The 16,785-nt window shown below is 33.1% G+C and overlaps 1 protein-coding gene across 4 annotated transcripts; it reads left to right on the plus strand.

Moving 5' to 3' along the window:
* The first annotated feature begins 450 nt into the window (after nucleotides 1-450).
* LOC116338891 (tyrosine-protein kinase Fer) lies at nucleotides 451-16,762 on the plus strand. 4 transcript variants are annotated; one of them, XM_031764425.1, is made up of 16 exons: nucleotides 451-549; nucleotides 4,393-4,999; nucleotides 5,267-5,457; nucleotides 11,479-11,575; nucleotides 11,703-11,898; nucleotides 11,982-12,119; nucleotides 12,182-12,439; nucleotides 12,528-12,705; nucleotides 12,883-13,047; nucleotides 15,065-15,136; nucleotides 15,226-15,445; nucleotides 15,518-15,600; nucleotides 15,674-15,974; nucleotides 16,056-16,272; nucleotides 16,351-16,445; nucleotides 16,529-16,762. In XM_031764425.1, exons 2-16 carry the CDS (start codon nucleotides 4,804-4,806, stop codon nucleotides 16,654-16,656), a joined length of 2,535 nt encoding a protein of 844 aa, XP_031620285.1. In that variant the 5' UTR covers nucleotides 451-549; nucleotides 4,393-4,803; the 3' UTR covers nucleotides 16,657-16,762. The 4 variants fall into 4 exon arrangements, with proteins under 4 accessions (XP_031620285.1, XP_031620286.1, XP_031620287.1 ...); XM_031764426.1 differs by lacking the exon at nucleotides 12,883-13,047; XM_031764427.1 differs by lacking the exons at nucleotides 451-549; nucleotides 4,393-4,999; nucleotides 5,267-5,457; ... (4 more) ...; nucleotides 12,528-12,705; nucleotides 12,883-13,047 and adding an exon at nucleotides 13,058-13,731.
* Nucleotides 16,763-16,785: the final 23 nt, after the last annotated feature.

Raw genomic sequence — 16,785 nt, forward strand, 5'->3', positions numbered from 1 at the left:
TTATTAAATCATTTGAAATACGATCTCTAATAATAATTAAACCGTTTAGTATCATTCGGCGTTCAGTTCTGAGTGTGTAACCAAAAATGCAAAACAACTCGACCAAAATGTTCATCGTTTGTCCACTTAAATTCCGGTGTGAAAAACTGTCTTCACTGTCTTTCACATGAACGGTGTGATGTGTTGGTTGGTGTGTACGGTGCTACGGAGCTTTATGCACGTTACGCATACACACAATTCGTCTTAGCTTCTCGGTGTGATGAATGTTTGAGTGTTTGCGTTTTGTGGTCTCTTCTTCGTTCATTTCAAGTTGTTCGCGCACATTAACTGCTCAAAAATATATAGACATAGTACACAACACTACACTATCGTTTCATCGGTACGATCGGTGTGTGTTCTGTGTTGTTATTTTAGTGCGCGCTGCAGCATTTTGTTTTGGCTGTGTGCGCTCTCTTTTTGCTCGTATCTTATTGAATCGAGTGTTGATGGTCGTCGCAATCGGACGTGTATATTTATTTGTTGTGAAACGTGTACATCTAGTTTATTTTGGTGTGTATTTGAAATGTGTATAGTTATTTCTTTAGTTAAATGTAAAGGACTCGCAATTATATTGGAAATAAATTCAAATCTTCAACATTTATTATTTGCCATTTGGGCTACATTGTATCTAAAAATAAATCAGAATCAATGTTTATTTTAACAAGCCAAACAATTGTCAATGTGATATGATGGTGCGTTCAACTTCAGCCGATGAAACATCGCCATCAATTACAATCGAATTGACAAATATGTAGCGATATAAATTCAAAATTCAAACACCAATCACATGGTTCTTCCGAAAAGAGGGAAAAAAAAATATAACAGAAAAAAGATCCGAAGAAAGCAAACAAAAAGCAAACCAAACAAGTGCACAAATATTATACGCATTGAACAATAACAGACACTTCTGCATGTTATTCTTAATGATTATTAATTTAATTTTGTGCCTTACAACTGACGGAGCGCTATCTTATTGTGATTCGCAAATGTACTCAATTATTTTGCATTTTATATGTGATGTAATTATATACGAATTTTTATCTCAATTTTAAAGAAAAGGTCATCTTCTATCTAGTGACATTTGTAAGAAAAAAAAATCTTTCAAAATTAAACAACATACAGAAAAATTATCCATTTTCATCAATTGTGGTAATATCGACGATCAATTTATTGACGATCGTCGATTAAGTGTTGCTCAATGTTTTAAATTCCAATCATTTTGTCATAACAAACTAACGATTTTGATAACAAAAACGAAATTAAAGAGTCCGATTATTTCCACAAATTATACATTTTTAAAGGTTTCAACAACATCACACATTTTTTTCAGTGTGAGCCCAAGTATGAAAAGGTAAAATTGTCTGTGGAAGGTATTTTAAAGTGGATACTCCACATTGCTCTCAATTATTCATAGATATAGACATATAATAGAAGAGTTTCAAAACGCAAACGATCTAGTCATGTTTTCGTAGGCGCATTTTCTAGTCGCACCGTTATTAACATCGAACCAATAAAAAATCGTTTTTCTTTGTTATTATCCACAATTTTGATTTGGTTAATTTTCGAATTTCATATCGAGATATGTTTTCGGTTTTTTCTATATTTTTCCAAGTGCACAACGTGCGGTATGCATCATACAACCATATCCTTAAATTAAAGAAAAACAACAACAAAAATGTGATGATATGACGATGACTTACAGAATCCAATCCGAACCGAATCAAAATGAAACGATGGATAGAAATTAATAATGAAAATAAAGAATAAAGGATAGTTTCTCTCTCACGCACACATACAGACACAAACTCTCTCTCTCTCTCTATCATGTTTTCTCCGTTAAATCTAAACTAAATATTCATATTGAAATGATGCGGAGAACATTTTGTGGATGAAAGATAAAAAAGAGTTAAATAGATGTATTAGAATGGGTTCATGTGAAGCGTTCTTTGCTGGATTCTGTGCATACAGTTTTCGGTTGTTTGGTGTTTGTTTGCAGTCTTTATGTGCGCATCATGCGCATGTGTAAGTCGTTCAGCACTCCGAAGCATTACACACATTTGACTTATGTGTGCATTGTAACACAACAAAACAAGTTTATTGTTGAAATTTTATAAGTTTATTGTTTCGTTTCATTTCTTCTTTGCTCTTCTCGCCTTTGTTGTGTGTTTTTTTTTTTCACCGTTCAGTTAACTTTGGTTCGTTCCATATGTACAATTCATTCTTTCACTTCACACACGAAATTGTGTTGTAGTACGCGCACGATAGTGTTGGTGGTGTCTGGGGCCCGCTCTCTGTTCTCTCTGTAATATAAAATTATATTGATTCGTAAGACTCACAACACTAAAACCGCACGATATTTTAATACCTCTTTTTTTTTTTTAATCTGAATGCATACAAATAATGGCGTTTTGTTTTTGTGCTTGTAATAAATGAAAGTTTTTATTCAAATGATGAATGAATTAAAACGAAATCAACATGAAAATCAAAGCTAACAAATAATAATAAAAAAAGAAATGAGTCGGTCGGTTTTTTTTTTCGCCAATGCCGTAATTTAAATCACATATTTGTTTCTCTTCAGTCTCTTCATGTATGGATATGTACGCACTTTTTGGTTTGCATTAATTGAAGTGGCAGCAAACTCAATTGGTTTCTCTTGTTTTGCTTTCTTTTCACTATACCAATTGTTTAAGTTTTTAACAACGCCTTTAATAAAGCTATAGATCCATCTTCAATCAAAATCAAAAACTAGCTGCAATTTAATCATTAAGCACAATGCATCTGCAGCGCTCCATAAATTACATGTATTGATGCATTCTTTCAACTTGGCCATGAATTGTGTTCTAGATATGGTTCGAGTATTTAGCCAATCCATTTTCTTTTGTTGATGTAAAGCGCGAGAGAGAGGAAGAGAGAGAGAAAACAGTTTTAATATCTGAAACATCGATTTATATTTACATGCATGCAATCAAATGAATGAAAAAAAAGAAGAAATCATTACCGTTGTGATGTAAATCATTCTTTGATTAGCAATTTGAACATCGAAGCCTTTGAAATAACTAATTGAAGTAGAGTTCTAGGTGTGCGCTTTGATCTAATTATAGTTGCAAATGTACTGCTTTATTACAACATATATTTTGACTTTACAGAAAAGTTGATCTTCAAAACTCTGAAATCATAAACTGTCAATTGAAAGTCGATTGGCGAAAAAACGATTTTTTTTCTCATCCATATCGCACCCGAGATAGAAAGAATATGACAAAGTTTGTATATATAAAGTTTGCAGTCCGATCCTATAAACCTTATTTTGTTGTATGTTTTGGTAGTGTTTATTCTATACGGTCTACATGTTTGGCTCTTTGCGTCCTTATGACATATCAGGAAAAAAAACAGTCGGTAGAAATTGAACTGGCATCGCAGCGAAATGGAAGGATGTTGTAATATAAACTTTTCAAACTAAATTATTAGCATATACGGCAAACTGCGCTTTTGCAAATCACAGGTTTTTATGTAATATTTGCGTTTGGTTTCGTTCTTCATTATACTGCGATAAAACTCGTTATGTTGCATGGGCGAAAAGAACACGAAAGGAGGAGAGAAGACAAAAAAAGGGAATCAATCGATTCCAAGAAAACAGTATTAAATAGTTGATGGTTTCGTGCTGTCTTTGTCTTTGCCATTGTCAACATAAACTTTGCCGTCTTCTTTATATTGCGATCCATTTATACGTTGCGTATGCATTCGTTTCTCGTCGCTCTCGATAAACGAGACATGCTAAACATGTATTATACCATAACATTTTTATTCTTCTCTCTCTTTGTGTTCGCAATGCACTGCGCGTCCGTTTAAAATGTTAAGTCATATTTAATCACTGTTAATGTCGGACCATCATAACTCATAACCTCAGTAGCTGTTGCGCGCACTGTATTTCACTGTCCCTTGTTGCGTGCATGACACTTTCTTTGTTTTATACACAATATTCGCTTTTAGTTGGAGAACGAAAGAGTGCTTTGCATCGACAGATGAACAGTTCACAAGATCAGCTTAGGTGTTACATAATAAATATGGTACAGTTTCTCAGTGACTCATTTTATACATTTAGAGATCGTTTAGATTCTTTGACGTGGCCGCAATCGTCGGTGTGTCGATATTATTAACGTTTGACAGAGAGATAATGAACAATTATAATATTGAATTGAATTGAATTTATATCCAATATATTGTGAATATCCTTTCCAACCAAACGAAGTGAGAAAAATCATTTGGTTTTTTCTTCATTTCATTTGCCAATGTGATGTAGATCCGAATATTATTTTGATTATTTTCATTTTTTTTTTGTGTCGAAATACGGATTAGATCGATGCGAAATTCACAAAATCGAATCACGAAACAAAACGAAGCGAATAAAAGTATAAGTGCAACGAATGCGATAGTTTTGAAACGAATGAACAGAAAAAAGTTGCCTGTTTTCAATATGATGGATAAGGTTGAAACTAGTGAATTTCCAAAATCAGTTTTTCATGGAATATAAACAAAGTCTGTCGAAAATTAAATTGAATCGTATCAAAAAGGCAGTGTCGTCTTGAACTGCATGAACATTGCAGTGTGAACGTGGCGAAAAAAGAGAGAAAACCGCAGCACGAAAACAGATTCACAGATTCTGGTGAAGGGCAGAAAACCGCAAACATATTTAAGTGCAGGCAACATCGTTGCCGTTGAGACACTACGAAAAAAAAAAATACAGGCTATTTCTTTTGCCAAAATAAAATGGGTTTTTCATCGGCGCTGCAAGGTAAATCAGCGCATGATGCATTGCTTTCGCGACAAGATGCCGAACTACGATTACTCGAAATAATGAAACGATGTTTATTACAAAAAGTTAAATGTGATAAAGAATATGCAATCGCTTTGACGGCAGCCGCTCAACTTGGTCTTAAAATTGATCGTGCTGACGACTTGCAAGGTAAGTTTTACACCAACCAATTCACTGTACAGTAATGCAAACGCTCGTTTGGTAATGTAGCGTGCGATTTAATCGTGTATGCAATCAGATATCGATGCATCCTTTCAGTTTCATCAAAAACCAATTATCTCAATCGACACATTTCACACTGTAAACAATAATGTTTCAAATATAATTAAATATTAGTTAGTTTCCTCCACTTAAATCATACCGCAATCATAATGCCAGTATTTTGCTGTTTTCCTCTTTCTCTTGGAATATTTACAGGAAGTCAAATCATGAAAGTATGGCGTTCGTTTATGGAAGAATGGGAGCAAACTGCAAAGCAATTCAAGTCGAATGCCGAATTCTTAGAATCGCTGTGCCAAGATAAGCTAACACATTTGTACCAAGATAAGCGCAAGACACGTAAAAATTATCAAGAAGAACATCAGAAAATAGCGACACAATTCACAAATGTAAGTTGACAGACATGTTTTTTTCTTTCGTATGTTGTTTAGCGATCAAATCTCAATGGCATTTTCATTATTATGCCTCTCTATGAAATGTCACAATAAAACGGAATTCCAAAGAGTTCTCTGTAATTTTTAAGAAAGTCATAAATTCATTTCTTTTTGCATGAATGAGATCTTAAATTTACATGCGCAAGTTTAACCAAAATTTTATGCATGTTAAGAGAATTATCAAAGAAATGTGTATGATTTAAGCTGAAAATTTAAACATTTTTTTTTGTTTTTAGTCAAATGTTGTTGTTTATGTTGAAAATAGTGCATTTTTGTTGCTTTTAATGCATTATAATAGTTGCTAGAATTGTTGTGCGTATTAATGTTGAAAGTAGTTTTCTTTATATCAGTGTTTTTACCAAGCAGTTCCTTTCTCTCTTTACCAAGTATATTTCATGCGATTAAGCTTTTAACACAGAACGCACCTATGGTTTTTCGTTGCTTGTTATTCTCTCTTCGCTCATTTTGCATTCCATTGACATCTGATGACCATTTCTTTCCATTCTTTTCGATGTTAGGCGCTCGATTCTTTTTTTCTTTCTTTTTCCATACACAACCTAAATGGTTTTGCATTTTAAGTATTTGTATGCTGATATGATTGTGTATAAAATGGTAAAGAAAAGAAGAAGCAGCATGTGCTTATCATAAGGTGTCATCAATACGTACTGCTTACTACCAGCACACACACAAACCAACTTTCGGATTTGTTTACAAATAATATTTGTATATTTGGATATGCATGGTGCTCGGTACCTATATGGTTTATGCATACAAAACAAAAATGAAAATAAAAAACAAGCGTTTTGTATTTGTCATGATTTTAGGTCGTTTATAGCAAAATGCTTATGGCATGAATAAAATCTTGGAAAAAGAGGATAATTTGTCACCTTTACCGAAGTTGTAGTAACGAGAAAAAAATACACATTTTGTTTCAATAATAATGGTGAATTTGTACATTTTATGGATTGTTCTCTGTTCGACAAAGATTATTGTTGGATCGAATTAATAGTAAGTGATGCATTACCACTAGTAACGTTTGTACAAATTGGTCGCCAGAAATGTGTAGTGGATTTTGCACCTGAACAACATTTCTGTAATGGGTAAGTTGACTGAAAAGTTGCCTAATGACTTTTTCTTCCGAACTAAGCACATTCATTGCAAATAACGCTAGTCAAGATAAAGGATATCATACACTTTTCAATTTCCATTTTTTGAATACTATATGTACATTTCAATTCATTCAAATATTATAAACGATTCTAAAAAATAGATATTATTTGACAGAAAAAAACACTTTTTTAAAGGCATAAAATAAAACAAATCCAACTAGTGGCCGATTTGCTGCTTCAACACCAACGCACAATTTTATGAGAATAAACACGTGTTCTTTTGGTATGCTTACCTCGAAAAATTGTGCATGAAATGATATATCATAAATATTGTGTTAAATGGCGAAAAAAGAAACATTAATTCATAAACATTTTATCGTTTTTAACTGAAACTCATCAATGTGCGATGCGGTGGCTCTACGGAAGCCAATTTGAGTTGATTTTTGATTAAGTTGATTGCAAATGTGAGTTGATTCTGTCTTTTCAAACGGATAGCATTCATTTATTTATAGAACATGCGATGCTGCTACTCTGGCTTCGTTTAAACGTAATTTAAAGACTGAACGCTGTCTAAATAAGTTGCTTCAAATTTGAGTTTTTTTTTACTGCTTGTCAAGCATGCATGTAAATGTATTTAATGCCTTTTGTCTAATTACTATTTATTTCTTATAAAAAAAAAGAAAAGTCAATAAGTATGCTAGTAAAAGAACTTAATCCTAAAAAACTTTCGAAGAAAAATTCTAGAAAACATGAAATGCAATTAGAGTGCCGTCGATACAATGCGAAAGAGAGAGAGAGAGAGAGAGAGAGAGTTGATCATTGACATATGCAGAGCAAAAACAAAACAATGATCCATCACGAATCATGTGTGTATTGATGGTTTTACTAAATTTTTCGACTAAATCCCGCTTGTCTAATGTGGTATACAAATTAGGTAACAAATAACGGGCATGCTTTGGCACACACAATTCAAGCGGCGAATTTTGTGCGGATTGAGAACAAAATGCTTGGTTTTATTTTTATATATCTGACAACGATTCATCTGACTGCAATGAACATGAAATCATTTCTAAAAAAATACAATTCACTTGTCTATCTTTGTACTGTAACAATTCATATATATGAACCGATTTTATTGGCCGTTGACAGCTTCAACAGTTTCCAGTATTTGTCACAATACTCTGTAAACTAACTTTAGTTCTCACCACTACTCGATCATTATTGGATTTGTGTTTGCACAGTTTTACGTCATTTATATAGGACAAATGCACTGACAAAATTAAAATTGCAAAATATATGTAATCTAAAGTGATAAGTGATTCACAACGATTACGATCAAAAGTAATAAAAAAAATCTTCAGAGAAAAATGAAAACATAAAACAAAATTCATGAATGAAAATTACATTAGACTGTTTGTCGAGTATAGTGTTTTGAGTAGATATCTTATTTCTATTATTATGAGAGTTGCAATTGTTTGAAGTTGAATTGTTGAGATTTTTGAGGCGATAAATGTTTTTAATGAGGTTTTTAAAATTGATAGTTTTCCATGATTGATCTTTAAACCAAATGCATAAAATGATTCAAATGATCGGCAGATGTGTACGAACATTTGACTGGACTTTACTGGTAAAAATGACCAAGTGAGTCATCGCTTACAGTGATAGACCTAAGCCAATTGCTAAAATGAAATATCAACACCGCAAATGACACGAAGAGAAATCGAAAATAAATAAAGTGAAAATGGATTGGACCATCAAATCTGTAATACTAACAAGATAGAATAAGTGTCGGTTCGTTATATATGTATTTTATGTAAATTTTTTGCGTGGCTGTCACAAACGATATCGATTTGCATAAATTAATTATTGCGAAAATGTGTAAAGTGTAAATGCTCAGTCAATATTTTAGTATATTTGTTATATTGATCGTGACACACTTGTAATTTGATCATATATAACAACAATATTTGCTGTTCTTCTTTAAACCGTTCCATTCGCAATTTATTCAGTCGATGATTGATGATACCGACTTTCCTATTCCCCGATGGTTTTGTTTAATTTTGAAACAAAAACAGATGATTGTAACAATGAAAGCTGAAATGCGATGTTTCAAGCTGACTAAGCTGTAACTTTTGTGTCAAAGAACTCTATTCATTGTATTTATTGGGGTTGGTTCATTGGCACAGTAAAATTTCACGCATTCGCCCGTTCGCATGATGGCATACATATTTTGTATGGAACCATTGTCAACAATATTTACTCCGGCTCAATCTTCAATGTGTCGGACATTTTTTTCTTCTTCATTTTCTTCTTCTTCAAAGTTGTATTTTGTGCCTTTTTTTCATCTACTTCGTATGTTTTGTATAAAAAATAATAAAAATGTTATTCGTACTGTGATCCGTTAGTTAAAGTTGGCAAACAAGATCTTCAAACAACTCTGCGCCTGAGAATAAAAAAAGTAACCAGAATTTAAAAGAAGAAAATATTGAAGAGCATTGAAGTGATGAAGAATTAAATGGGCAATGGAAGAAAGAAAGAAAAAAAAACACGACATAGAAAATTAGCAACTGTAAATTCATGTATAGAATTGGTTCTTCATTCGCTGCATTAAATATTCAAAAAAAAAAAAAAAAAAAAAATGCATTCACATGCATGTTCTTAGTTCTGCTCAAACACACAATGGGCACGCAAAGCAACCAACACCACATACGTTTTTAGTACTTTAAATTCAGAAATCAAACAGAAGAAACAAATAAACTTACTGAACATCTATTTTAATATATACACCATTGGCGGCCATACAATACACTCGAAACGGCAGTGCGTTTGTAGTGAAAACTCTCTCGGCTCTTGGCCATTTTTGTCTGTTTCTCTCTATCACATTTTTCTCCATTTCTCTTTCTCCTGGTATTTTGCTCGTTGCTCGTACTATGCGTTAGTGTCAACAATTTATTCCAAATGAGTAATAATTGCACAATCCAATCTTTTACAGCCATATTTAAGAAACCGTAAGCTTATCTAGAACTACGTGCATGTATTTGGTGTTATGTTTTACGTGCTGCCACTACTTAGAAGGAGGAGATGCGTGAGTGTAGGAAGGGACAGACTGATACAACAAATGGGAGAGATGTTAATGTCAAATAAATGCGAAGAATATTTATAAGAATAACAAAAACACTTGAGAATGTGCATACTATTAAACATTAATTAAATTTCTCTATGTCGTTGAATCGGGACGGATTGTGCTTTTTGTACACACATCACATCACATCACACAGCGTATATGATTGCGTCTAATGTGCAAATGTGTCAGTGTCTAATTGAATTTAATTGGACCGGCCAAATTTCCAAACACAATTACATATATTGATTGCATTCTCATGGTTTCTAATGGGATTATTGTCGATTTCTTGTGTGAATGCGTGACACAATATACATATATATCTATATATCTATATTTCTTAAATGCAGAGAATTCATTCAATTGACGTCACAAACGATATATTAAGTAATTGTTACACGAGAAAACATAAAAACACATTCTAAGCACTTTTTACATTTGTACTCGTTTTAATTTTTGTTTTTGTTGTCTGTATTGGGTAATTTGTTTACATTATGACAGCTAAACTCTTTTGAATTTTATACCTATATGCATGCTTACAGCGCATTTATTTTCAGCGTCTTTCAACAACAAAAATTGCTTAAACACATTGTACAACAGGTTGCAATGCACAAAAGCGTTCAACACAAAATTCGGATCATTTCTAACTCATTACAATTAATTTTTGGCATAGATCCCAACGCTTCATCTCCAATACGGTTATATTTTCCGTACTATTTACCTACGTTATGCACTGTTTACAATGCAAACCGATTCGTTCGAATGCATTTGAACAGATAACAAATTCGATCATTGACTTATTGCTAATTAATTGGAAGCAATTAGACAAGAAAATAGCCAAAATCAAATGCACACATATTTGGGGCGAGAGCTAAAATGAAAGAAATTGGGATTCTACATTCATTGCAATTCAAAGTAATGACGCAAAGGTGAAGGTGGTACTTTAATCAATACAAATAAACAAAGCTTCGGTGTGGTCGAACACAAAACTGGCTTAAGACACTTAAGACAAATTATAAGAACTGTAAACCGATTACCTTAGCTGTTAAGGTCAAGAGATTCTCAATCAATAACCACTAAATAATGGTAGCACTTTTATCGAATTTCACACATGTAGAGTTGAACAACACAGTGCAATGTACGCAATCACAATTCCAGTATGTCGTCATAAATTATTCATTTGATGCAATTTTCCGAATTGAAACGATTTCAAGACAATTGGCGACGCACTTCACAGCAACATAAACAATAACATTTAATGAAGAAAAAAAAACAACAACATAATTTCAGTGATTAAACAATGGTTAGTGTGCACATGCACACATGAGTTTCTTTCACTTTTAATTATAAATCACCTCAATCAAGAGTCGTGAGAGAATTACACACTTAAATAAAAGAGACCAAAATGATGAGGGCGATAAATGTGTACTATGTCATTATTTCGACTAATTGTTATTATTTTCTATGTATGGTGCCGATGACAGAATTACAAAAGCGTTCACAATCGGAATTACAACATCAATTGAAATCAAGTTTTTTTTTGCTCACGCTTGGTTAAAAGCCACTAATATCACATGTATGCGCCGTACACCTGAGCATTAATTCAATTGAACATACATATATTCAACCTCTCAATTAATCAATTAAAGTATTTTATTCTCCGATTTTATTGTTTAAGTTTCCTTTGAAATATACATTCTATGTTGCATTTTTTCTTAAACCAAAAATGATCTTTTTCATTTTCAGATCACAGAGGATGTAACAAGGAAAAAATGTGAATATCAAAAGCATCTAGAATATTATAAACTATTGCGATCGAAATTTGAAGAGCATTATATTAAAGGTAATTGAAACTGCACAAGGTTATAGAATTACCAATTATTCAACGTACATTGAAACTGCCTAGTCTTTGATCGTCAATTCGCAGTCTGTGCATAATAACTGAAAAACATTTTTGTTTCGAAATTTAGCTGGTCGAGGGGGTCGAAAATTAGACGATGTTCGTGATAAATACCAAAAAGCATGTCGAAAACTCCATTTAGCGCATAACGAATACGTTTTATTGATAAGTGAAGCTTCCGAAGTTGAAACCGATTTTCGTACAATTTTATTGCCCGGCTTATTGGAGCATCAACAATCCATTCAAGAAGACTTCGTCGTTGTTTGGTACGTTTCATGCGACGAACTTATTTATTGCATTAAAAATGTCACTTTCGTTATCGTTTGGTTTTCGTTTGAAATTTTAATAGGAAGGGCATTCTGCAAGAAGCATCTCAATATAGTGATCTTACGTCGAATTCTTTTCAAGACATTCAACGAAAAATAGAAAGCAATATACAAAGTATCCATCCAGCCGAAGAATATCGAGAATTTACCGAACGACACAAGTAAGAAAATTAGAAGCCAATATATGTTTATATACAAATTGTTCGAAATTCTATATCCATAGAACGTCACCGCCTGCACCCGTTGTGTTTCAATTTGATCAAACGCTTATAGAGGACAAAGATACATTAGGAAAACTTCAGCCAAATACGTTAACTGTAGATAATTTGACTGTAGATTGGTTACGAAATCGACTCACCGAGCTTGAGACATCGGTCAAAGAATGTCAAGAGAAACAATCAAAATTGGAAAATGGGACAAGCGTTACAGTTTCAATACCATCAACTTTGACATTGACCAATGGTCGAAAGGAGAGCAACAAGTGAGCATAAAAAAAATACAAAACAATTTGTTAATTTTATTGATTTCATTTTTTTTTTTTTTCATTTTATCGTTTTGATTTTGAGTAGACACTCGAAAGACTTTACGGTATTACGATGTCAAGAAAAGCAAATGCTCAAATTGGCCGATTTAATAAAGACTGCATTGAATGAAGTTGGTTGCGAGGAGCTTCCGTCTGGATGTGATGATATTTCCGTAGATCCAAGCTTCATTGAAAACAACATCAGCAATAATGATCAACAACCGGTAAGTTGACATTCTTATTTTCTTCGCAATCACTTTCTCTCTCTCTACTTCTCTCAAATAACACTAAATATTACCGCTCGTATAGAGGTGGTTTGGGGATTTTTGCATTTTATATGTATATAAACACATTGTGTATCATTTTTTTTCCACATATTTATTTTGGTTTTGGTTAATAAGATGTCACATGCAGCAGCTGCGTTCATTCTGCAAAAAAGCAATGAAGTGCTGTCAATGATAAAAGCATTCAAGCGAAAAACAAATAGCAACGGTGCAAACGGTGCAACCACAACAAAAACTGATGCGTCAAATTCATCGGTGCCGCAATCGAAACGAACCTCAGCGGTAAATTGCATGAATTTGAGCCTGAACGACGAACAATTTTTATTAAGTGATAACTCAGATGCTTCTAATAGTAACATTTATACTGAAATTGATTTAAGCAATGTTTTACCTACTAAAAACCTTGTAACTGAATCAAATCCGACTAGTTCAAATGAATCCATATCATGCGATATTTTACGTTTTCTTTTCAACGATTCATTGAATTCAAGTGATTTGCAATATACGGACGATCAAAATCAATCGGAAACAAACCAAATCAATAGCTACGTAAATGAATCTGTCACCGCTCAGGCAATCGCTCAAATGGAAATGTGTGTCATTAGTGGCGATGTTGTGACGGAGCAAAACCTCTATGAAATTAATAGTGGCGCGCCAAATGTCGCCAATACGATCATATCAAGCCAACAACAATCTGAACAAATGGATGAATTGGCTACAAATTCAACTGTATCAGATGCATCTCTTAAAACGAATACATTTTTTTCAAACATAAGTAAATCACTTAAGCATAAGCTCAAACATATGGTGACTGAAGATACCATCCCAAATGAATCAATGTCAGATGTTGTTGTGGCCGGATTTAGTGGAAATAATTTTGCCAAAGATGATAACGAAAAAGCAAGCTTGAAAAAGCGTTTCAAATTCAAATTAAAAACCGGACTACATTTTTTCAAAGATGTCAAGGTTTGTTGTCACATATTGTACACGATACACTTAAAGCACAATATGGTAGCATCTTTTCAGTAAATTGATACCATTCTAAAGGACAAGGCACCCAGTTACTAATAACATAATTTATTTCAATGACACATGAGAAGAAAAAAAAATCTTAGAACTTGACAACAAACTGAATACTTCCTATACGCGCCACAATAAGTAATCAGCGTTGTTTACACAGATAATGAATGATTTAACTTTGAATTTACTTTGAATATTTCTTTGGATATGCGTTTTTAATGCATTTTTTCATACGAATTGATTGGTATTTATGAAAAACACATATGCATTGAATGAAAAATTTAATATAAAACTATCAAATAACTGTCATGTAAATAAACTAATTTGTTATTAAACCTTTTATAATGTTATTATGAATTGTACATCTTAATCAATGATCGATTTTGTCTAAAACCAAATATCATGATCAACTTTTAATTTAAAAAAAAATGCCACGTGAGTCGTCAGCGTAAAAAGTTCATAGCGCACATCAACATCATCATCATCATGTATTTAAATCGAATCTGTAGAGTTCACCGAATCATCACGGTATCGAAAGAACGCCCACACACAAAAAAAAACGTCGTCGCTGTTTATTTAAGCTGGTGATCTTTCGTGCATATGAAATATACACATCGTAAACGATTTACTTTTACGCTCTCGCAGACAACAGTAAATAAATGTACATATTACACAGATAAAATTCTGTCCATTCGACAAGTTAAATGAAACTTCGCACTCATTGAGAATTATTTTCGTAGTATGTCTCAGTTTGTGTTTATGTTTGACGTGATTTGTTTTGTATAAATTTCAGTTTTGCTTCTGATCTCAAACGATATTCAATTAAGTTGATTCTGGATTATTAGTGAAAAATGAATGTTGCATGGAGACTTAGTAGTTGCTCATCATTAGAAAGTAATGCACGGCCAAAGCCACCAATTCGAAAAAAACGAGTCCGTTCACTTCTGGTAACAAGAGCAAAAAAATGAAATTTTCGAAATTTGGAATGTGATGAGTTGCATGTATATTGAGTTGCTTTCTTTTATTTGCAATTGCTTATTGAATTTTGTTCCGCTGTAAGATTTTTTTTGGCCGATGCTATAATTTGATCTTTTTATGGTTTTTTAGACGATCATAGGCATCGGTCATTCAAAATCTCAGAGCGGAATAAAGTCCGATAAACCGAATTACAACTGCATGGTTTGAATAAAATACTAATCCGTTTGAGTGATTTTTCAACTCGTTGAAATATTCATTTAAATTTAACTAATTGAATTATTGTTCAATTTATATCGAATAGATGACACTGTCAACAAATCGGCCGCTATACGAAGAGGAATGGTTTCATGGAGTTCTACCACGTGAGGAAGTGGTAAGACTATTGAATTCGAATTTGTTTCCACGTGATTACTTATCGATTATTTTAAATTTTATTCTTTTCTTTTGTGATTCCCCCCTCAGGTAAGACTATTGAAAAATGAAGGCGATTTTCTGGTGCGCGAAACAATTCGAAACGATGAAAGTCAAATTGTGTTGAGCGTTTGTTGGAATGGTCACAAGCATTTCATCGTTCAAACCACCATTGATGGTCACTATCGATTTGAAGGTCCTGCATTTCCAAGCATCCAAGAATTGATCATGCATCAGCATCTATCTGAATTACCTGTAACTGGACGATCGGGTATGCATGCATTTTATACATATTATTATTAACACGATCCACACATTGACAATTTCTATTTATTTTCAATAGGAGCTGTACTGAAAAGACCTGTAACTCGTGAAGTTTGGGAGTTGAGCAACGATGACGTAATATTATTGGATAAAATTGGACGAGTAAGATGAACAATGTGAAAAAACATCAAAAACTACATTCAGTTAATATATTTTGCGATTTTATCTTTTTTAGGGAAATTTCGGCGATGTTTATAAAGCACGTTTGAAGTCAAGTAAGAATGAAGTTGCTGTTAAAACTTGCCGAATGACATTACCAGACGAGCAGAAACGTAAATTTCTGCAAGAAGGTCGCATTTTGAAACAATATGATCATCCGAACATAGTCAAATTGATTGGAATATGTGTACAAAAGCAACCAATAATGATTGTAATGGAGCTTGTGCATGGTGGATCATTGTTAAGTTTTTTGCGAAAAAACAATGCAACTCTCAACACGAAACAATTAATTGGAATGTGTAGAGATGCTGCGGCAGGTATTCTATCATTCTCTTCTTTTTTTTCATTGGCATTCACTATTTATTGATTCGTGTGTGGAAATCGGTTTTTTACGATAGGTATGCGGTACTTGGAGTCTAAGAATTGCATTCATCGTGACTTGGCCGCCCGAAATTGCTTAATAGGTTACGAAAATATAGTTAAAATATCTGATTTTGGAATGTCTCGAGAGGAAGAGGAGTACATTGTGTCTGATGGAATGAAACAAATACCGATCAAATGGACCGCCCCAGAAGCACTGAATTTCGGAAAATATACATCCTTATGCGATGTTTGGTATATATATTTATTTTTCACTTTATATTTTCTTCTTATAATATGGCATTTTTTTAAAATAAAATCTTCTTTATTTAGGTCATACGGTATTTTAATATGGGAAATTTTCTCAAAAGGCGATACTCCCTATGCCGGAATGAGTAATTCCAGAGCTAGAGAACGAATCGATGCTGGTAAGAGAACGAATACTCTTCGTAAATTAAGTGCACCACAATGAATTCATAAAATATGTATTGCCAAATTTAATTTGTGATAGGTTATCGAATGCCGGCTCCTGAATGTGCAACCCCTGAAATTTATAGACTCATGCTGAAATGTTGGGCATATGAACCGGATACTAGGCCACATTTTGACGAAATATACACAATCGTAGATTCTCTCTAAAGTCCATCGTAGATAATTTAAGAAGATCTAAAAAAAAACTCACACACAATTCATGGAAATAATTAAATAAACATTAAAAAATGCTTCACCTCAAATACAAATACATGCAAACTTTATAAAAATAAATAT

This window comes from Contarinia nasturtii, unplaced genomic scaffold, assembly GCF_009176525.2.
Source record: "Contarinia nasturtii isolate CC-2019 unplaced genomic scaffold, AAFC_CNas_1.1 Cnas_scaffold_414, whole genome shotgun sequence".
NCBI lineage: Eukaryota > Metazoa > Arthropoda > Insecta > Diptera > Cecidomyiidae > Contarinia > Contarinia nasturtii.

What these genes read in the sequence shown, in the direction of transcription:
- LOC116338891 (XM_031764425.1), top strand. Translation starts at nt 4,804, where the DNA reads ATGGGTTTTTCATCGGCGCTGCAAGGTAAATCAGCGCATGATGCATTG. An exon ending in TTCTACCACGTGAGGAAGTG is followed by an intron (nt 15,137 to 15,225) that starts GTAAGACTATTG and finishes TTCCCCCCTCAG; the next exon opens with GTAAGACTATTGAAAAATGA. An exon ending in TATTGGATAAAATTGGACGA is followed by an intron (nt 15,601 to 15,673) that starts GTAAGATGAACA and finishes TATCTTTTTTAG; the next exon opens with GGAAATTTCGGCGATGTTTA.